The following is a 22,500-nucleotide window of genomic DNA, read 5'->3' as shown; positions in this document are numbered from 1 at the left end:
CAGAGAGACAGAGATACAGAGAGATAAAGGGTTTTTGTAGTTCAGTTTCCTTGTGTAACCTCCCTCCTTTTATTAAGGTGCTTTTTGGTGACATTAATTCATTAATTCCACGTTGTGTTGTTGTCTGTCTTATGTCTGCAGAGATTTGCATACTGAAGTCAGGGTTGATTTATGAGCTATGGCTCCCAGCCATGACAATCATAAACATATTTCCATTCAGGAGACAGAAGAAGAAGAACACAAGCCTTACATGATGTTTATGTCAAAGAGATGTCGCACACATTTCTATCCACTTTTACATGTCTCGTCATCTTCAGACATGTTTCATGTTTAAAATGGGGTTTTACATCGAGGCCTGTTGTGTTATGATTTATTTAAAAAATCACATCTGCCCATAATGAAAAGTATCCTGACTCTGTTGAATGCGTCTCCTCCCATCAAAGAACGGTACGTCTCAGACATCCCTTCTTCCCTCTGATCTCAGAATCTCACTCATTTCAGAGAGCAGGCAGCAACAGCTGTGGGATCCTGAAGCGGAAAGAGGGAGTTAGATCTGTGTCCCAATTGTGCACTACATTGGAAATAGGGTGCAATTTTTATGTGGGTAGGGATTAGATTAGAGTGGTATGTGGGTAGGGTTTAGATTAGAGTGGTATGTGGGTAGGGTTTAGATTAGAGTGGTATCTGGGTAGGGATATGATTAGAGTGGTATGTAGAAAGAGATTAGAGTGGTATGTGGGTCGAATTTATATTAGATTTATGTGAGATGGGGTTAGATTAGAGTGATATGTGGGTAGGGTTTAAATTAGATTTTTATGTGAGTAGGGATTAGATTAGAGTGGTATGTGTGTAGTGTTTAGATTAGAGTGGTATGTGGGTAGGGTTTAGATTAGAGTGGTATGTGGGTGGGGTTTAGATTAGAGTGGTATATGGGTAGGGGTTAGATTAGAGTGGTATGTGGGTAGGGGTTAGATTAGAGTGGTATGTGGGTAGAGTTTAGATTAGAGTGGTATGTGGGTGGGGTTTAGATTAGAGTGGTATATGGGTAGGGGTTAGATTAGAGTGGTATGTGGGTAGGGGTTAGATTAGAGTGGTAGGGGTTAGATTAGAGTGGTATGTGGGTTAGATTAGAGTGGTAGGGTTTAGATTAGAGTGGTATGTGGGTAGGGTTTAGATTAGAGTGGTATGTGGGTAGGGGGATAGATTAGAGTGGTATGTGGGTAGGGGTTAGATTAGAGTGGTATGTGGGTAGGTTTTAGATTAGAGTGGTATGTGAGTGGAGTTTAGATTAGAGTGGTATGTGGGTGGAGTTTAGATTAGAGTGGTATGTGGGTGGAGTTTAGATTAGAGTGGTATGTGGGTCGGGTTAGATTAGAGTGCCATGTGGGTAGGGATTAGATTAGAGTGGTATGGGTAGGGTTTAGATTAGAGTGGTATGTGGGTAGGGTTTAGATTAGAGTGGTATCTGGGTAGGGATATATGATTAGAGTGGTATGTGGGTAGAGATTAGAGTGGTATGTAGGTAGGATTTATATTAGATTCATGTGAGTATGGGTTAGATTAGAGTGGTATGTGGGTAGGTTTTAGATTAGATTAGAGTGGTATATGGGTAGGGGTTAGATTAGAGTGATGTGGGTAGGATTAGATTAGAGTGGTATGTGGGTAGGGTTTAGATTAGAGTGGTATGTGGGTGGGATTTAGATTAGAGTGGTATGCGAGTGGGTAGGGTTTAGATTAGAGTGGTATGTGGGTAGGTTTCAGATTAGAGTGGTATGTGGGTAGGGATTAGATTAGAGTGGTATGTGGGTAGGTTTCAGATTAGAGTGGTATGTGGGTAGGGGTTAAAGTGGTATGTGGGTAGAGGTTAGATTAGAGTGGTAGGGGTTAGGGTAGAGTGGTATGTTGGTAGAGATTAGATTAGAGTGGTATGTGGGTAGGGGTTAGAATGGTATGTGAGTAGGGGTTAGATTAGAGTGGTACGTGGGTAGAGATTAGAGTGGTATGTGGGTAGGGATTAGATTAGAGTGGTATGTGGGTAGGTTTTAGATTAGAGTGGTATGTGGGTAGGGGTTAGAGTGGTATGTGGGTAGAGGTTAGATTAGAGTGGTAGGGGTTAGGGTAGAGTGGTATGTTGGTAGAGGTTAGATTAGAGTGGTAGGGGTTAGGGTAGAGTGGTATGTTGGTAGAGATTAGATTAGAGTGGTATGTGGGTAGGGGTTAGAATGGTATGTGAGTAGGGGTTAGATTAGAGTGGTACGTGGGTAGAGATTAGAGTAGTATGTGGGTAGGGGTTAGATTAAAGTGGTATCTGGGTAGGGGTTAGATTAGAGTGGTATGTGGGTAGAGATTAGAGTGGTATTTGGGTAGGGATTAGGTTTTAGATTAGATTATGTGGGTAGAGATTAGAGTGGTATCTGGGTAGGTCTGCTAGGTCTCTGACCATTTCCCTGTAACTAGAGGACTCAGCAGTAATGCATCTCTGACGCTCCGTGTCTCATCCTGGTATCTATATACCCACTCAGAATTAATACATCTATATACCCACTCAGAATTAATACATCTATATACCCACTCAGCAGTAATACATCTATATACCCACTCAGCAGTAATACATCTATATACCCACTCAGCAGTAATACATCTATATACCCACTCAGCAGTAATACATCTATATACCCACTCAGCAGTATATACCCACTCAGCAGTAAAACATCTATATACCCACTCAGCAGTAATACATCTATATACCCACTCAGCAGTAATACATCTATATACCCACTCAGCAGTAAAACATCTATATACCCACTCAGCAGTAATACATCTATATACCCACTCAGCAGTAATACATCTATATACCCACTCAGCAGTAATACATCTATATACCCACTCAGCAGTAATACATCTATATACCCACTCAGAATTAATACACCTATATACCCACTCAGCAGTAATACATCTATATACCCACTCAGCAGTAATACATCTATATACCCACTCAGCAGTAATACATCTATATACCCACTCAGCAGTAATACATCTATATACCCACTCAGCAGTAATACATCTATATACCCACTCAGCAGTAATACATCTATATACCCACTCAGCAGTAATACATCTATATACCCACTCAGAATTAATACACCTATATACCCACTCAGCAGTAATACATCTATATACCCACTCAGCAGTAATACATCTATATACCCACTCAGCAGTAATACATCTATATACCCACTCAGCAGTAAAACATCTATATACCCACTCAGCAGTAATACATCTATATACCCACTCAGCAGTAATACATCTATATACCCACTCAGCAGTAATACATCTATATACCCACTCAGCAGTAATACATCTATATACCCACTCAGCAGTAAAACATCTATATACCCACTCAGCAGTAATTCATCTATATTCCCACTCAGTTCTTCAGCCATTCACTATCGTTTTCCTCCCTAACAGAAACCTAGTCCATTCAGGGGAATGCTCTATAGTGTCAGGAGGGGGGGTACTGAGAGATCGCCTGTTATTGAGGAGTAGCATTTAGCCTCTTCCTCAGTTGGCAGAGCTCCAAGTCCTATCAGCTTCCTGTCAGGGATCCGTGTGTGTGTGTGTGTGTGTGTGTGTGTGTGTGTGTGTGTGTGTGTGTGTGTGTGTGTGTGTGTGTGTGTGTGTGTGTGTGTGAGAGAGAGATTGTCCTATATTTCATGAGTATCCTGAAGGAATGCTGAACAGGGTGAGGGGCTCTTTAAAGTCCTGTATTGTAGATATGTATTTATTAAAGGTGGAATGTAGTGTCTGTATTGTAGATATGTATTTATTAAAGGTGGAATGTAGTGTCTGTATTGTAGATATGTATTTATTAAAGGTGGAATGTAGTGTCTGTATTGTAGATATGTATTTATTAAAGGTGGAATGTAGTGTCTGTATTGTAGATATGTATTTATAATAGGTGTAATTTTCCGAGAACGTTCTCTGCGCGTCAGTGGGATAACGTCTCATGTCCTCAGGACGACCCCTGTTTGCTGGGGTAAAGCCTGACCCCGCTAGGCGCTGCTGAGTGCAGTCTGTTGCCAGTTACTCCGTTGAAAAGAGCCCCTTTGGCTCGTTAGTCAAGACAGAAGGCTTCTCTGGCGGACGCCCACCGTGGAGCAGTCACACATCTTAGATAGTTGCCCAGGTTGGAGATGGTTGGCGATGACAAGGCTGTGTTGGTTCTCTGCTGTGTCTCTACCTCACCGTGGAGCAGGCTTGACTCTGGAGGTCAGACATCTTAGATAGTTGCCCAGGTTGGAGATGGTTGGCGATGACAAGGCTGTGTTGGTTCTCTGCTGTGTCTCTCTACCCCACAGTGACCAGGGGTTTTCTGTGTTGTTTCTAACTGCTACTTCCTGTCTCCAGGACGACGAGGTTGTCCTGCATTGTTCTGCCACAGTGACCAGGGGTTTTCTGTGTTGGTTCTAACTGCTACTTCCTGTCTCCAGGACGACGAGGTTGTCCTGCAGTGTTCTGCCACAGTGACCAGGGGTTTTCTGTGTTGGTTCTAACTGCTACTTCCTGTCTCTGTGTCTCCAGGACGACGAGGTTGTCCTGCAGTGTTCTGCCACAGTCCACAAGGAGCAGCAGAAGCTGTGTCTGGCAGCGGAGGGCTTCGGAAACAGACTCTGCTTCCTCGAGTCAACATCCAACTCTAAGGTGAACACAGGAGCCACATCTACCAGACTACATTGCATCAGGAGTAGTGTATGGGCTAATGGCTACGCAAGTCCTTGTCCTTGTCAATCCAGCCTCAGCTCTTTCCCAAGCAAGATACATAGTCTAAATGACTGTAGATTACTACTGATGCTCAGTTCCCTTCTAACCTGGCTGTTTATCCATTGACTGGACTACATCTCCCAGACTGACCTGCTCCAGGACTACAGGTCCCTTCTAACCTGGCTGTTTATCCTCTGACTGGACTACATCTCCCAGACTGACCTGCTCCAGGACTACAGTTCCCTTCTAACCTGGCTGTTTATTCTTTGACTGGACTACATCTCCCAGACTGACCTGCTCCAGGACTACAGTTCCCTTCTAACCTGGCTGTTTATCCTTTGACTGGACTACATCTCCCAGACTGACCTGCTCCAGGACTACAGTTCCCTTCTAACCTGGCTGTTTATCCTTTGACTGGACTACATCTCCCAGACTGACCTGCTCCAGGACTACAGTTCCCTTCTAACCTGGCTGTTTATCCTCTGACTGGACTACATCTCCCAGACTGACCTGCTCCAGGACTACAGTTCCCTTCTAACCTGGCTGTTTATCCTCTGACTGGACTTCATCTCCCAGACTGACCTGCTCCAGGACTACAGTTCCCTTCTAACCTGGCTGTGTTCTCTTCCAGAATGTCCCTCCAGACCTGTCCATCTGTACGTTTGTCCTGGAGCAGTCCCTCTCAGTCCGGGCCCTGCAGGAGATGCTGGCCAACACAGAGGAGAAGGCAGAAGGGGTGAGTACACAGCAAGACCTACCTATCTATGTATCTATCTATCTACCCGTCCTTCCGTTCGTCCGTCCGTCTGTCTGTTTGTCGCAGGCAGGGCTGAGTACACACAGAACTGTCTGTCTGTCTGTTTGTCGCAGGCAGGGCTGAGTACACACAGAACTATCTATCTCAGACAGGGCCTGTAATGGTTCTGATGGATGGGACAATATGTCTCTATGCTGGGGTCCTGTGTCAGTGTGTGTTATAGCCCTGTGGTTGTCCCTGTTATAGCCCTGTGGTTGTCCCTGTTATAGCCCTGTGGTTGTCCCTGTTATAGCCCTGTGGTTGTCCCTGTGGTTGTCCCTGATATAGCCCTGTGGTTGTCCCTGTGGTTGTCCCTGTTATAGCCCTGTGGTTGTCCCTGTTATAGCCCTGTGGTTGTCCCTGTTATAGCCCTGTGGTTGTCCCTGTGGTTGTCCCTGATATAGCCCTGTGGTTGTCCCTGTTATAGCCCTGTGGTTGTCCCTGTGGTTGTCCCTGATATAGCCCTGTGGTTGTCCCTGTTATAGCCCTGTGGTTGTCCCTGTTATAGCCCTGTGGTTGTCCCTGTTATAGCCCTGTGGTTGTCCCTGTTATAGCCCTGTGGTTGTCCCTGTCCACAGCCCTGTGGTTGTCCCTGTTATAGCCCTGTGGTTGTCCCTGTTATAGCCCTGTGGTTGTCCCTGTTATAGTCCTGTGGTTGTCCCTGTGGTTGTCCCTGTTATAGCCCTGTGGTTGTCCCTGTTATAGCCCTGTGGTTGTCCCTGTTATAGCCCTGTGGTTGTCCCTGTTATAGCCCTGTGGTTGTCCCTGTACTATGATGTGATGTTATAGCCCTGTGGGGTATGTTTAAATGTTATGGACTACAGTACTATGATGTGATGTTATAGCCCTGTGGGGTATGTTTAAATGATATGGACTACAGTACTATGATGTGATGTTATAGCCCTGTGGGGTATGTTTAAATGATATGGACTACAGTTCTATGATGTGATGTTATAGCCCTGTGGGGTATGTTTAAATGATATGGACTACAGTACTATGATGTGATGTTATAGCCCTGTGGGGTATGTTTAAATGATATGGACTACAGTACTATGATGTGATGTTATAGCCCTGTGGGGTATGTTTAAATGATATGGACTACAGTACTATGATGTGATGTTATAGCCCTGTGGGGTATGTTTAAATGATATGGACTACAGTACTATGATGTGATGTTATAGCCATGTGGGGTATGTTTAAATGACTACATTACTATGATGTGATGTTATAGCCATGTGGGGTATGTTTAAATGACTACATTACTATGATGTGATGTTATAGCCATGTGGGGTATGTTTAAATGATATGGACTACAGTACTATGATGTGATGTTATAGCCATGTGGGGTATGTTTAAATGATATGGACTACAGTACTATGATGTGATGTTATAGCCATGTGGGGTATGTTTAAATGATATGGACTACAGTACTATGATGTGATGTTATAGCCATGTGGGGTATGTTTAAATGACTACATTACTATGATGTGATGTTATTTTGTGCAGAACGTATCAGAGACTGAGATTATGTAAAAGGGTGTGGTATATGCAGATTTAAACCGCCAGTCAGTCAGTCAGTCAGTCAGTCAGCCAGCCACACGTATCAGAGACTGAGATGATGTAAAGGGGTGTGGTATATGCAGATTTAAACATTGTACACGATGTTGCAGAACGTATCAGAGACTGAGATGATGTAAAGGGGTGTGGTATATGCAGATTTAAACGTTGTATACGATGTTGCAGAACGTATCAGAGACTGAGATGCGGTGTCGTATTCCATCATGACTTGCATTTCTGTAATTAACTTTTTATAATCACCTTTCTATCTATGAATAACTTGGCTAATTAAATTGTTCTCTCTCTGAGCCAGAAGTGTATTCAAGGGCAGTACTGGGAGTCAGAGAGCCCAGGAACAGTCAGTCGGTCGGTCTATCTGTCAGGAGTCAGGGAGCCCAGAAACAATCAGTCAGTCAGCCAGTCAGTCAGTCACCCAGTCAGTCAGTCATCCAGTCAGTCAGTCAGTCACCCAGTCAGTCACCCAGTCAGTCAGTCAGTCAGTCACCCAGTCAGTCAGTCAGTTACCCAGTTAGTCAGCCAGTCAGTCAGTCACCCAGTCAGTCAGTCAGTCAGTTAGTCAGTTACCCAGCCAGTCAATCAGTCAATCAGTCAGTCAGTCAGTCAGTCAGTCAGTCAGTCAGTCAGTCAGTCAGTTACCCAGTCAGTCAGCCAGTCAGTTAGTCAGCCAGTTAGATAGTCAGTAAGCCAGCCAGCCAGCCAGTCAGCCAGTTAGTTAGTCAGCCAGCCAGCCAGTCAATCAGTCACCCAGTCAGCCAGTCAGACAGTTAGTCAGCCAGCCAGTTAGTCAGTCAACCAGTCAGTCAGTCACCAGTCAGTCAGTCAGCCAGTTAGTCAGCCAGCCAGTCAGCCAGTTAGTCAGTCACCCAGTCAGCCAGTCACCCAGTCAGTCAGCCAGCCAGTCAATCAGTCAGTCAGCCAGCCAGCCAGCCAGCCAGTCAGTCAAACAGTTAGCCAGTCCACCAGCCAGAGAGATACAGAGAGGCAGGTAGAAGGAGAGGTGGGGGGGTAGAGATACAGAGAGGCAGGTAGAAGGAGAGGTGGGGGGGGGGTAGAGATACAGAGAGGCAGGTAGAAGGAGAGGTGGGGGGGGGGTAGAGATACAGAGAGGCAGGTAGAAGGAGAGGTGGGGGGGGGTAGAGATACAGAGAGGCAGGTAGAAGGAGAGGTGGGGGGGTAGAGATACAGAGAGGCAGGTAGAAGAAGAGGTGGGGGGGGGTAGAGATACAGAGAGGCAGGTAGAAGGAGAGGTGGGGGGGTAGAGATACAGAGAGGCAGGTAGAAGGAGAGGTGGGGGGGGGTAGAGATACAGAGAGGCAAGTAGAAGGAGAGGTGGGGGGGTAGAGATACAGAGAGGTAGGTAGAAGGAGAGGTGGGGGGGGTAGAGATACAGAGAGGTAGGTAGAAGGAGAGGTGGGGGGGGTAGAGATACAGAGAGGCAGGTAGAAGGAGAGGTGGGGGGGTAGAGATACAGAGAGGCAGGTAGAAGGAGAGGTGGGGGGGGGTAGAGATACAGAGAGGCAAGTAGAAGGAGAGGTGGGGGGGTAGAGATACAGAGAGGTAGGTAGAAGGAGAGGCGGGGGGGGTAGAGATACAGAGAGGCAGGTAGAAGGAGAGGTGGGGGAGGGGTAGAGATACAGAGAGGCAGGTAGAAGGAGAGGTGGGGGGGGTAGAGATACAGAGAGGCATGTAGAAGGAGAGGTGGGGGGGGTAGAGATACAGAGAGGTAGGTAGAAGGAGAGGTGGGGGGGGGGTAGAGATACAGAGAGGCAGGTAGAAGGAGAGGTGGGGGGTAGAGATACAGAGAGGCAGGTAGAAGGAGAGGTGGGGGGGGGGTAGAGATACAGAGAGGCAAGTAGAAGGAGAGGTGGGGGGGTAGAGATACAGAGAGGCAGGTAGAGGAGAGGTGGGGGGGGGGTAGAGATACAGAGAGGCAGGTAGAGGAGAGGTGGGGGGGGGGGTAGAGATACAGAGAGGCAGGTAGAAGGAGAGGTGGGGGGGGGTAGAGATACAGAGAGATACAGAGAGGCAGGTAGAATGAGAGGTGGGGGGGGCAGAGATACAGAGAGATACAGAGAGGCAGGTAGAAGGAGAGGTGGGGGGGTAGAGATACAGAGAGATACAGAGAGGCAGGTAGAAGGAGAGGTGGGGGGGTAGAGATACAGAGAGATACAGAGAGGCAGGTAGAAGGAGAGGTGGGGGGGTAGAGATACAGAGAGATACAGAGAGGCAGGTAGAAGGAGAGGTGGGGGGGGTAGAGATACAGAGAGATACAGAGAGGCAGGTAGAAGGAGAGGTGGGGGGGGTAGAGATTCAGAGAGGCATGTAGAAGGAGAGGTGGGGGGGGTAGAGATACAGAGAGGCAGGTAGAAGGAGATGTGGGGGGGGTAGAGATACAGAGAGGCAGGTAGAAGGAGAGGATGTGACTGTGTGTAGACGGAAAGTGCGTAAAGATAAAAGACCACGAGAGATTGGAAGAGAAGCAGCAAGTGTGAGAGCTCAACATTTAATTAGTAAACCATGCACAGCACTCCCAGCATGCTGAAGAGCAGGGAAAGGAAAAAAGAACATGTAACTGAATAGCTTCAGTAGTTACAGTCTAACAGAATTACAGCTATGGCCTGGGGAGGAACCAGGTTAGTACTGACTGATGGAGGGACCAGGTAGTGTAAGTACTGACTGATGGAGGGAACCAGGTTAGTAATGACTGATGGAGGGACCAGGTTAGTAATGACTGATGGAGGGACCAGGTTAGTAATGACTGATGGAGGGACCAGGTTAGTAATGACTGATGGAGGGACCAGGTTAGTAATGACTGATGGAGGGACCAGGTTAGTAATGACTGATGGAGGACCAGGTTAGTAATGACTGATGGAGGGACCAGGTTAGTAATGACTGATGGAGGGACCAGGTTAGTAATGACTGATGGAGGGACCAGGTTAGTAATGACTGATGGAGGGACCAGGTTAGTAATGACTGATGGAGGGACCAGGTTAGTAATGACTGATGGAGGGACCAGGTTAGTAATGACTGATGGAGGGACCAGGTTAGTAATGACTGATGGAGGGACCAGGTTAGTAATGACTGATGGAGGGACCAGGTTAGTAATGACTGATACAGACTGATGGAGGGACCAGGTTAATAATGACTGATGGAGGGACCAGGTTAATAATGACTGATGGAGGGACCAGGTTAATAATGACTGATGGAGGGACCAGGTTAGTACTGACTGATGGAGGGACCAGGTTAGTAGTGACTGATGGAGGGACTAGGTTAGTAATGACTGATGGAGGGACCAGGTTAGTAATGACTGATACAGACTGATGGAGGGACCAGGTTAATAATGACTGATGGAGGGACCAGGTTAATAATGACTGATGGAGGGACCAGGTTAATAATGACTGATGGAGGGACCAGGTTAGTACTGACTGATGGAGGGACCAGGTTAGTAGTGACTGATGGAGGGACTAGGTTAGTAATGACTGATGGAGGGACCAGGTTAGTAATGACTGATGGAGGGACCAGGTTAGTAATGACTGATGGAGGGACCAGGTTAGTAATGACTGATGGAGGGACCAGGTTAGTAATGACTGATGGAGGGACCAGGTTAGTAATGACTGATGGAGGGACCAGGTTAGTAATGACTGATAGAGGGACCAGGTTAGTAATGACTGATGGAGGGACCAGGTTAGTAATGACTGATGGAGGGACCAGGTTAGTAATGACTGATGGAGGGACCAGGTTAGTAATGACTGATACAGACTGATGGAGGGACCAGGTTAATAATGACTGATGGAGGGACCAGGTTAATAATGACTGATGGAGGGACCAGGTTAATAATGACTGATGGAGGGACCAGGTTAGTACTGACTGATGGAGGGACCAGGTTAGTAGTGACTGATGGAGGGACTAGGTTAGTAATGACTGATACAGACTGATGGAGGGACCAGGTTAGTAATGACTGATGGAGGGACCAGGTTAGTAATGACTGATATAGACTGATGGAGGGACCAGGTTAGTAATGACTGATGGAGGGACCAGGTTAGTAATGACTGATGCAGACTGATGGAGGGACCAGGTTACCTCATCATCTCCTCTCCACCTCTCCTCAGCCCCTCTATAATTCTCATCAGCCCCTCTCCACCTCTCCTCAGCCCCTCTCTACCTCTCCTCATCCCCTCTCTTCCTCTCCTCAGCCCCTCTCAGCCTCTCCTCATCCCCTCTCTTCCTCTCCTCAGCCCTTCTCTACCTCTCCTCAGCCCCTCTCTACCTCCCCTCAGCTCCTCTCCACCTCTCCTCAGCCCCTCTCTATCTCTCCTCAGCTCCTCCCTATCTCTCCTCAGCCCCTCTCCACCTCTCCTCAGCCCCTCTCTATCTCTCCTCAGCTCCTCCCTATCTCTCCTCAGCCCCTCTCAGCCTCTCCTCATCCCCTCTCTTCCTCTCCTCAGCCCTTCTCTACCTCTCCTCAGCACCTCTCTACCTCCCCTCAGCCCCTCTCCATCTCTCCTCAGCCCCTCTCCACCTCTCCTCAGCCCCTCTCCACCTCTACTCAGCCCCTCTCTATCTCTCCTCAGCTCCTCCCTATCTCTCCTCAGCCCCTCTCAGCCTCTCCTCAGCTCCTCTCCATCTCTCCTCACTCCCTCTCATCCTCTCTTAACCGCTAGGCTACCTTACCTCATGTCTGTCATGTCTCTCATGCCTCTAGTTACGCAAGGAGATAATCACCCTGCACATATTTAGTCATTTTCTGGAGTGTCAGGAAGATGTTGCTGCAGCACAGCTGATCCGCTGGGGGATCAAGTCCGAGCTGGGGGACGCTGTGCAGTGAGATCGGGTTGACGAGCAGTGATTGGAATGACGTTGGATGATGCTGCTATTACTGTCTCTCAGCTATTATATTCCTCCCCATTAAATTACTATCACAACCAATTACATTAATAACAGATGTTGTTTTTTTTAGATGTCATTTAAGAATCCATTTGATAATTGCTGTATTTGGGGTGTTGATGGATTCTATTGATTATCCTATTGGTTATGTGATTGAAGTCATATTTAATACACTTGGGGCCTCTTGCAGATCAATTCCTTTTGAAATGTGGATCAATGATCCATTCAGCGTGATACAGAGCATTACACTGGCTTGAGACATTTATAGAAACGTGTCACGTCATTTTATCTTCCATTGGACTCCACTTAATGTTCACAAGGCATTGTTAAATGGTACCCTATTCCCTATGTAGTGCACTACTTTAGACCAGGGCCCTATGGCACCCTATTCCCTACGTAGTGCACTACTTTAGACCAGGGCCCTATGGTACCCTATTCCCTATGTAGTGCACTACTTTAGACCAGGGCCCTATGGCACCCTATTCCCTACGTAGTGCACTACTTTAGACCAGGGCCCTATGGTACCCTATTCCCTATGTAGTGCACTACTTTAGACCAGGGCCCTATGGTACCCTATTCCCTATGTAGTGCACTACTTTAGACCAGGGCCCTATGGTACCCTATTCCCTACGTAGTGCACTACTTTAGACCAGGGCCCTATGGCACCCTATTCCCTACGTAGTGCACTACTTTAGACCAGGGCCCTATGGTACCCTATTCCCTACGTAGTGCACTACTTTAGACCAGGGCCCTATGGTACCCTATTCCCTATGTAGTGCACTACTTTAGACCAGGGCCCTATGGTACCCTATTCCCTATGTAGTGCACTACTTTAGACCAGGGCCCTATGGTACCCTATTCCCTATGTAGTGCACTACTTTAGACCAGGGCCCTATGGTACCCTATTCCCTATGTAGTGCACTACTTTAGACCAGGGCCCTATGGTACCCTATTCCCTATGTAGTGCACTACTTTAGACCAGGGCCCTATGGTACCCTATTCCCTATGTAGTGCACTACTTTAGACCAGGGCCCTATGGTACCCTATTCCCTACGTAGTGCACTACTTTAGACCAGGGCCCTATGGTACCCTATTCCCTATGTAGTGCACTACTTTAGACCAGGGCCCTATGGTACCCTATTCCCTATGTAGTGCACTACTTTAGACCAGGGCCCTATGGTACCCTATTCCCTATGTAGTGCACTACTTTAGACCAGGGCCCTATGGTACCCTATTCCCTACGTAGTGCACTACTTTAGACCAGGGCCCTATGGTACCCTATTCCCTACGTAGTGCACTACTTTAGACCAGGGCCCTATGGCACCCTATTCCCTACGTAGTGCACTACTTTAGACCAGGGCCCTATGGTACCCTATTCCCTACGTAGTGCACTACTTTAGACCAGGACCGTATGGCACCCTATTCCCTATGTAGTGCACTACTTTAGACCAGGGTCCTATGGTACCCTATTCCCTATGTAGTGCACTACTTTAGACCAGGGTCCTATGGGACCCTATTCCCTATGTAGTGCACTACTTTAGACCAGGGCCCTATGGTACCCTATTCCCTATGTAGTGCACTACTTTAGACCAGGGCCCTATGGGACCCTATTCCCTATGTAGTGCACTACTTTAGACCAGGGCCCTATGGGACCCTATTCCCTATGTAGTGCACTACTTTAGACCAGGGCCCTATGGTACCCTATTCCCTATGTAGTGCACTACTTTAGACCAGGACCCTATGGTACCCTATTCCCTATGTAGTGCACTACTTTAGACCAGGGCCCTATGGTACCCTATTCCCTATGTAGTGCACTACTTTAGACCAGGGCCCTATGGTACCCTATTCCCTATGTAGTGCACTACTTTAGACCAGGGCCCTATGGTACCCTATTCCCTATGTAGTGCACTACTTTAGACCAGGGCCCTATGGGACCCTATTCCCTATGTAGTGCACTACTTTAGACCAGGGCCCTATGGTACCCTATTCCCTATGTAGTGCACTACTTTAGACCAGGGCCCTATGGTACCCTATTCCCTATGTAGTGCACTACTTTAGACCAGGGCCCTATGGTACCCTATTCCCTATGTAGTGCACTACTTTAGACCAGGGCCCTATGGTGCCCTATTCCCTATGTAGTGCACTACTTTAGACCAGGGCCCTATGGTACCCTATTCCCTATGTAGTGCACTACTTTAGACCAGGGCCCTATGGTACCCTATTCCCTATGTAGTGCACTACTTTAGACCAGGGCCCTATGGTACCCTATTCCCTACGTAGTGCACTACTTTAGACCAGGGCCCTATGGTACCCTATTCCCTATGTAGTGCACTACTTTAGACCAGGGCCCTATGGTACCCTATTCCCTACGTAGTGCACTACTTTAGACCAGGGCCCTATGGTACCCTATTCCCTATGTAGTGCACTACTTTAGACCAGGACCCTATGGTACCCTATTCCCTACGTAGTGCACTACTTTAGACCAGGGTCCTATGGTACCCTATTCCCTATGTAGTGCACTACTTTAGAGCAGGGCCCTATGGGACCCTATTCCCTATGTAGTGCACTACTTTAGACCAGGGCCCTATGGTACCCTATTCCCTATGTAATGCACTACTTTAGACCAGGGCCCAATCAGCTAACACTTTATACTGCTGGACACACTGAGCAATTACTACAGGTCTGGAATCAGCTAACACTTTATACTGCTGGACACACTGAGCAACTACTACAGGTCTGGAATCAGCTAATACTTTATACTGGCTGGACACACTGAGCAATTACTACAGGTCTGGAATCAGCTAACACTCTATACTGCTGGTCACACTGAGCAATTACTACAGGTCTGGAATCAGCTAACACTTTATACTGCTGGACACACTGAGCAATTACTACAGGTCTGGAATCAGCTAATACTTTATACTGGCTGGTCACACTGAGCAATTACAACAGGTCTGGGATCAGCTTATTCATTAGGAATGACTGCTGGAAACACACACACATGGATGACTGTGCTATGGAACGGTGATGAAGGAGTTAGTGTCCTAGTGCCTTTTAGAGTCATGGCTTCTGTCCTGTGTAGGCATTGTCCAGGAATGCAGTGCTGTGGACTATTCTGTAGTAGTGAATGTTGGAAGAGTGATGACTGATGTTAATTCATCGCTAATGTGCTATTTGTGTTGAATTAACTCTCCTTTCCATTTATTTCATGCCAATACAGAAATTCATGATGAAGGTAAGTTCATTAACGTCTGCTGCTCCCCCTTCTGCCACTGTGTGTCTGATCTCCTTCTGTCACTGTGTGTCTGATCTCCTTCTGTCACTGATCTCCTAGCTCCTTCTGTCACTGTGTGTCTGATCTCCTTCTGTCACTGTGTGTCTGATCTCCTTCTGTCACTGTGTGTCTGATCTCCTAGCTCCTTCTGTCACTGTGTCTGATCTCCTAGCTCCTTCTGTCACTGTGTGTCTGATCTCCTAGCTCCTTCTGTCACTGTGTGTCTGATCTCCTAGCTCCTTCTGCCACTGTGTGTCTGATCTCCTAGCTCCTTCTGTCACTGTGTGTCTGATCTCCTAGCTCCTTCTGCCACTGTGTGTCTGATCTCCTAGCTCCTTCTGTCACTGTGTGTCTGATCTCCTAGCTCCTTCTGCCACTGTGTGTCTGATCTCCTTCTGCCACTGTGTGTCTGATCTCCTAGCTCCTTCTGTCACTGTGTGTCTGATCTCCTTGCTCCTTCTGCCACTGTGTGTCTGATCTCCTTCTGTCACTGATCTCCTAGCTCCTTCTGTCACTGTGTGTCTGATCTCCTTCTGTCACTGTGTGTCTGATCTCCTTCTGTCACTGTGTCTGATCTCCTAGCTCCTTCTGCCACTGTGTGTCTGATCTCCTAGCTCCTTCTGTCACTGTGTGTCTGATCTCCTTCTGCCACTGTGTGTCTGATTTCCTAGCTCCTTCTGCCACTGTGTGTCTGATCTCCTAGCTCCTTCTGTCACTGTGTGTCTGATCTCCTAGCTCCTTCTGCCACTGTGTGTCTGATCTCCTAGCTCCTTCTGTCACTGTGCGTTTGATCTCCTAGCTCCTTCTGCCACTGTGTGTCTGATCTCTTAGCTCCTTCTGCCACTGTGTGTCTGATCTCCTAGTTCCTTCTGCCACTGTGTGTCTGATCTCCTTCTGCCACTGTGTGTCTGATCTCCTAGTTCCTTCTGTCACTGTGTGTCTGATCTCCTTATGCCACTGTGTGTCTGATCTCCTTCTGTCACTGTGTCTGATCTCCTAGCTCCTTCTGCCACTGTGTGTCTGATCTCCTAGCTCCTTCTGTCACTGTGTGTCTGATCTCCTTCTGCCACTGTGTGTCTGATTTCCTAGCTCCTTCTGCCACTGTGTGTCTGATCTCCTAGCTCCTTCTGTCACTGTGTGTCTGATCTCCTAGCTCCTTCTGCCACTGTGTGTCTGATCTCCTTCTGCCACTGTGTGTCTGATCTCCTAGCTCCTTCTGTCACTGTGTGTCTGATCTCCTTGCTCCTTCTGCCACTGTGTGTCTGATCTCCTTCTGTCACTGATCTCCTAGCTCCTTCTGTCACTGTGTGTCTGATCTCCTTCTGTCACTGTGTGTCTGATCTCCTTCTGTCACTGTGTCTGATCTCCTAGCTCCTTCTGCCACTGTGTGTCTGATCTCCTAGCTCCTTCTGTCACTGTGTGTCTGATCTCCTTCTGCCACTGTGTGTCTGATTTCCTAGCTCCTTCTGCCACTGTGTGTCTGATCTCCTAGCTCCTTCTGTCACTGTGTGTCTGATCTCCTAGCTCCTTCTGCCACTGTGTGTCTGATCTCCTAGCTCCTTCTGTCACTGTGCGTTTGATCTCCTAGCTCCTTCTGCCACTGTGTGTCTGATCTCCTAGCTCCTTCTGCCACTGTGTGTCTGATCTCCTAGTTCCTTCTGCCACTGTGTGTCTGATCTCCTTATGCCACTGTGTGTCTGATCTCCTAGTTCCTTCTGCCACTGTGTGTCTGATCTCCTTCTGTCACTGTGTGTCTGATCTCCTTCTGTCACTGTGTCTGATCTCCTAGCTCCTTCTGCCACTGTGTGTCTGATCTCCTAGCTCCTTCTGTCACTGTGTGTCCGATCTCCTTCTGCCACTGTGTGTCTGATTTCCTAGCTCCTTCTGTCACTGTGTGTCTGATCTCCTAGCTCCTTCTGTCACTGTGTGTCTGATCTCCTAGCTCCTTCTGCCACTGTGTGTCTGATCTCCTTCTGTCACTGTGTCTGATCTCCTTCTGTCACTGTGTTTGATCTCTTAGCTCCTTCTGTCACTGTGTGTCTGATCTCCTAGCTCCTTCTGTCACGGTGTGTCTGATCTCCTAGCTCCTTCTGTCACTGTGTGTCTGATCTCCTAGCTCCTTCAGCACTGTGTGTCTGATCTCCTAGCTCCATCTGCCACTGTGTGTCTGATCTCCTAGCTCCTTCTGTCACTGTGTGTCTGATCTCCTAGCTCCTTCTGCCACTGTGTGTCTGATCTCCTAGCTCCTTCTGCCACTGTGTGTCTGATCTCCTAGCTCCTCCTGTCACTGTGTCTGATCTCCTAGCTCCTTCTGTCACGGTGTGTCTGATCTCCTAGCTCCTTCTGTCACTGTGTGTCTGATCTCCTAGCTCCTTCTGCCACTGTGTGTCTGATCTCCTAGCTCCTCCTGTCACTGTGTCTGATCTCCTAGCTCCTTCTGTCACGGTGTGTCTGATCTCCTAGCTCCTTCTGTCACTGTGTGTCTGATCTCCTAGCTCCTTCTGCCACTGTGTGTCTGATCTCCTAGTTCCTTCTGCCACTGTATGTCTGATCTCCTAGCTCCTTCTGTCACTGCGTGTCTGATCTCCTAGTTGCTTCTGCCACTGTGTGTCTGATCTCCTAGCTCCTTCTGCCACTGTGTGTCTGATCTCCTAGCTCCTTCTGTCACTGTGTCTGATCTCCTAGCTCTTTCTGCCACTGTGTCTGATCTCCTAGCTCCTTCTGTCACTGTGTGTCTGATCTCCTAGCTCCTTCTGTCACTGTTTGTCTGATCTCCTAGCTCCTTCTGTCACTGTGTGTCTGATCTCCTAGCTCCTTCTGTCACTGTGTGTCTGATCTCCTATCTCCTTCTGCCACTGTGTGTCTGATCTCCTAGCTCCTTCTGCCACTGTGTGTCTGATCTCCTAGCTCCTTCTGCCACTGTGTGTCTGATCTCCTAGCTCCTTCTGCCACTGTGTGTCTGATCTCCTAGCTCCTTCTGCCACTGTGTGTCTGATCTCCTTCTGCCACTGTGTGTCTGATCTCCTAGTTCCTTCTGTCACTGTGTGTCTGATCTCCTTCTGTCACTGTGTGTCTGATCTCCTAGCTCCTTCTGTCACTGTGTCTGATCTCCTAGCTCCTTCTGTCACTGTGTGTCTGATCTCCTAGCTCCTTCTGTCACTATGTGTCTGATCTCCTAGCTCCTTCTGCCACTGTGTGTCTGATCTCCTAGCTCCTTCTGTCACTGTGTGTCTGATCTCCTAGCTCCTTCTGCCACTGTGTCTGATCTCCTAGCTCCTTCTGCCACTGTGTGTCTGATCTCCTAGCTCCTTCTGCCACTGTGTGTCTGATCACCTTCTGTCACTGTGTCTGATCTCCTTCTGCCACTGTGTCTGATCTCCTTCTGTCACTGTGTCTGATCTCCTTCTGTCACTGTGTGTCTGATCTCCTAGCTCCTTCTGCCACTGTGTCTGATCTCCTAGCTCCTTCTGCCACTGTGTGTCTGATCTCCTAGCTCCTTCTGCCACTGTGTGTCTGATCACCTTCTGTCACTGTGTCTGATCTCCTTCTGCCACTGTGTCTGATCTCCTTCTGTCACTGTGTCTGATCTCCTTCTGCCACTGTGTGTCTGATCTCCTAGCTCCTTCTGTCACTGTGTCTGATCTCCTAGCTCCTTCTTTCACTGTGTGTCTGATCTCCTAGCTCCTTCTGTCACTATGTGTCTGGTCTCCTAGCTCCTTCTGCCACTGTGTGTCTGATCTCCTAGCTCCTTCTGTCACTGTGTGTCTGATCTCCTAGCTCCTTCTGCCACTGTGTCTGATCTCCTAGCTCCTTCTGCCACTGTGTGTCTGATCTCCTAGCTCCTTCTGCCACTGTGTGTCTGATCACCTTCTGTCACTGTGTCTGATCTCCTTCTGCCACTGTGTCTGATCTCCTTCTGTCACTGTGTCTGATCTCCTTCTGTCACTGTGTCTGATCTCCTTCTGCCACTGTATGTCTGATCTCCTAGCTCCTTCTGTCACTGCGTGTCTGATCTCCTAGTTGCTTCTGCCACTGTGTGTCTGATCTCCTAGCTCCTTCTGCCACTGTGTGTCTGATCTCCTAGCTCCTTCTGTCACTGTGTCTGATCTCCTAGCTCTTTCTGCCACTGTGTCTGATCTCCTAGCTCCTTCTGTCACTGTGTGTCTGATCTCCTAGCTCCTTCTGTCACTGTTTGTCTGATCTCCTAGCTTCTTCTGTCACTGTGTGTCTGATCTCCTAGCTCCTTCTGTCACTGTGTGTCTGATCTCCTATCTCCTTCTGCCACTGTGTGTCTGATCTCCTAGCTCCTTCTGCCACTGTGTGTCTGATCTCCTAGCTCCTTCTGCCACTGTGTGTCTGATCTCCTAGCTCCTTCTGCCACTGTGTGTCTGATCTCCTTCTGCCACTGTGTGTCTGATCTCCTAGTTCCTTCTGTCACTGTGTGTCTGATCTCCTTCTGTCACTGTGTGTCTGATCTCCTAGCTCCTTCTGTCACTGTGTCTGATCTCCTAGCTCCTTCTGCCACTGTGTGTCTGATCTCCTTGCTCTTTCTGCCACTGTGTGCCTGATCTCCTAGCTCCTTCTGCCACTGTGTGTCTGATCTCCTAGCTCCTTCTGTCACTGTGTGTCTGATCTCCTAGCTCCTTCTGCCACTGTGTGTCTGATCTCCTAGCTCCTTCTGTCACTGTGTGTCTGATCTCCTAGCTCCTTCTGCCACTGTGTGTCTGATCTCCTAGTTCCTTCTGCCACTGTGTGTCTGATCTCCTTATGCCACTGTGTGTCTGATCTCCTAGTTCCTTCTGCCACTGTGTGTCTGATCTCCTTCTGTCACTGTGTGTCTGATCTCCTTCTGTCACTGTGTCTGATCTCCTAGCTCCTTCTGCCACTGTGTGTCTGATCTCCTAGCTCCTTCTGTCACTGTGTGTCTGATCTCCTTCTGTCACTGTGTGTCTGATCTCCTTCTGTCACTGTGTCTGATCTCCTAGCTCCTTCTGCCACTGTGTGTCTGATCTCCTTCTGCCACTGTGTGTCTGATTTCCTAGCTCCTTCTGCCACTGTGTGTCTGATCTCCTAGCTCCTTCTGTCACTGTGTGTCTGATCTCCTAGCTCCTTCTGCCACTGTGTGTCTGATCTCCTAGCTCCTTCTGTCACTGTGCGTTTGATCTCCTAGCTCCTTCTGCCACTGTGTGTCTGATCTCCTAGCTCCTTCTGCCACTGTGTGTCTGATCTCCTAGTTCCTTCTGCCACTGTGTGTCTGATCTCCTTCTGCCACTGTGTGTCTGATCTCCTAGTTCCTTCTGACACTGTGTGTCTGATCTCCTTATGCCACTGTGTGTCTGATCTCCTAGTTCCTTCTGCCACTGTGTGTCTGATCTCCTTCTGTCACTGTGTGTCTGATCTCCTAGCTCCTTCTGCCACTGTGTGTCTGATCTCCTAGCTCCTTCTGCCACTGTGTGTCTGATCTCCTTCTGTCACTGTGTCTGATCTCCTTCTGTCACTGTGTTTGATCTCTTAGCTCCTTCTGTCACTGTGTGTCTGATCTCCTATCTCCTTCTGCCACTGTGTGTCTGATCTCCTTATGCCACTGTGTGTCTGATCTCCTAGCTCCTTCTGCCACTGTGTGTCTGATCTCCTAGCTCCTACTGTCACTGTGTGTCTGATCTCCTATCTCCTTCTGCCACTGTGTGTCTGATCTCCTTATGCCACTGTGTGTCTGATCTCCTAGTTCCTTCTGCCACTGTGTGTCTGATCTCCTTCTGTCACTGTGTGTCTGATCTCCTAGCTCCTTCTGCCACTGTGTGTCTGATCTCCTAGCTCCTTCTGCCACTGTGTGTCTGATCTCCTTCTGTCACTGTGTCTGATCTCCTTCTGTCACTGTGTTTGATCTCTTAGCTCCTTCTGTCACTGTGTGTCTGATCTCCTAGCTCCTTCTGTCACGGTGTGTCTGATCTCCTAGCTCCTTCTGTCACTGTGTGTCTGATCTCCTAGCTCCTTCAGCACTGTGTGTCTGATCTCCTAGCTCCATCTGCCACTGTGTGTCTGATCTCCTAGCTCCTTCTGTCACTGTGTGTCTGATCTCCTAGCTCCTTCTGTCACTGTGTGTCTGATCTCCTAGCTCCTTCTGTCACTGTGTGTCTGATCTCCTAGCTCCTTCTGCCACTGTGTGTCTGATCTCCTTCTGTCACTGTGTCTGATCTCCTTCTGTCACTGTGTTTGATCTCTTAGCTCCTTCTGTCACTGTGTGTCTGATCTCCTAGCTCCTTCTGTCACGGTGTGTCTGATCTCCTAGCTCCTTCTGTCACTGTGTGTCTGATCTCCTATCTCCTTCAGCACTGTGTGTCTGATCTCCTAGCTCCATCTGCCACTGTGTGTCTGATCTCCTAGCTCCTTCTGTCACTGTGTGTCTGATCTCCTAGCTCCTTCTGCCACTGTGTGTCTGATCTCCTAGCTCCTTCTGCCACTGTGTGTCTGATCTCCTAGCTCCTCCTGTCACTGTGTCTGATCTCCTAGCTCCTTCTGTCACGGTGTGTCTGATCTCCTAGCTCCTTCTGTCACTGTGTGTCTGATCTCCTAGCTCCTTCTGCCACTGTGTGTCTGATCTCCTAGTTCCTTCTGCCACTGTATGTCTGATCTCCTAGCTCCTTCTGTCACTGCGTGTCTGATCTCCTAGTTGCTTCTGCCACTGTGTGTCTGATCTCCTAGCTCCTTCTGCCACTGTGTGTCTGATCTCCTAGCTCCTTCTGTCACTGTGTCTGATCTCCTAGCTCTTTCTGCCACTGTGTCTGATCTCCTAGCTCCTTCTGTCACTGTGTGTCTGATCTCCTAGCTCCTTCTGTCACTGTTTGTCTGATCTCCTAGCTCCTTCTGTCACTGTGTGTCTGATCTCCTAGCTCCTTCTGTCACTGTGTGTCTGATCTCCTATCTCCTTCTGCCACTGTGTGTCTGATCTCCTAGCTCCTTCTGCCACTGTGTGTCTGATCTCCTAGCTCCTTCTGCCACTGTGTGTCTGATCTCCTAGCTCCTTCTGCCACTGTGTGTCTGATCTCCTAGCTCCTTCTGCCACTGTGTGTCTGATCTCCTTCTGCCACTGTGTTTCTGATCTCCTAGTTCCTTCTGTCACTGTGTGTCTGATCTCCTTCTGTCACTGTGTGTCTGATCTCCTAGCTCCTTCTGTCACTGTGTCTGATCTCCTAGCTCCTTCTGTCAC

The 22,500-nt window shown here is 48.3% G+C and overlaps 1 protein-coding gene across 1 annotated transcript in view; it reads left to right on the top strand.

Moving 5' to 3' along the window:
- LOC116359720 (ryanodine receptor 2) overlaps positions 1-22,500 on the top strand; it is a 176,335-nt gene that overhangs the window by 120,900 nt on the left and 32,935 nt on the right. Inside the window, exons 2-4 of the mRNA XM_031813064.1 lie at positions 4,582-4,701; positions 5,393-5,497; positions 15,240-15,254. Of these exons, the coding sequence (XP_031668924.1) occupies positions 4,582-4,701; positions 5,393-5,497; positions 15,240-15,254 (240 nt within the window). The remainder of the gene's footprint in view (positions 1-4,581; positions 4,702-5,392; positions 5,498-15,239; positions 15,255-22,500) is intronic.

Source organism: Oncorhynchus kisutch, unplaced genomic scaffold (genome assembly GCF_002021735.2).
Source record: "Oncorhynchus kisutch isolate 150728-3 unplaced genomic scaffold, Okis_V2 Okis04b-Okis11a_hom, whole genome shotgun sequence".
In the NCBI taxonomy this organism is placed as follows: domain Eukaryota; kingdom Metazoa; phylum Chordata; class Actinopteri; order Salmoniformes; family Salmonidae; genus Oncorhynchus; species Oncorhynchus kisutch.
This window is presented reverse-complemented; position numbering and strand designations above follow the sequence as displayed.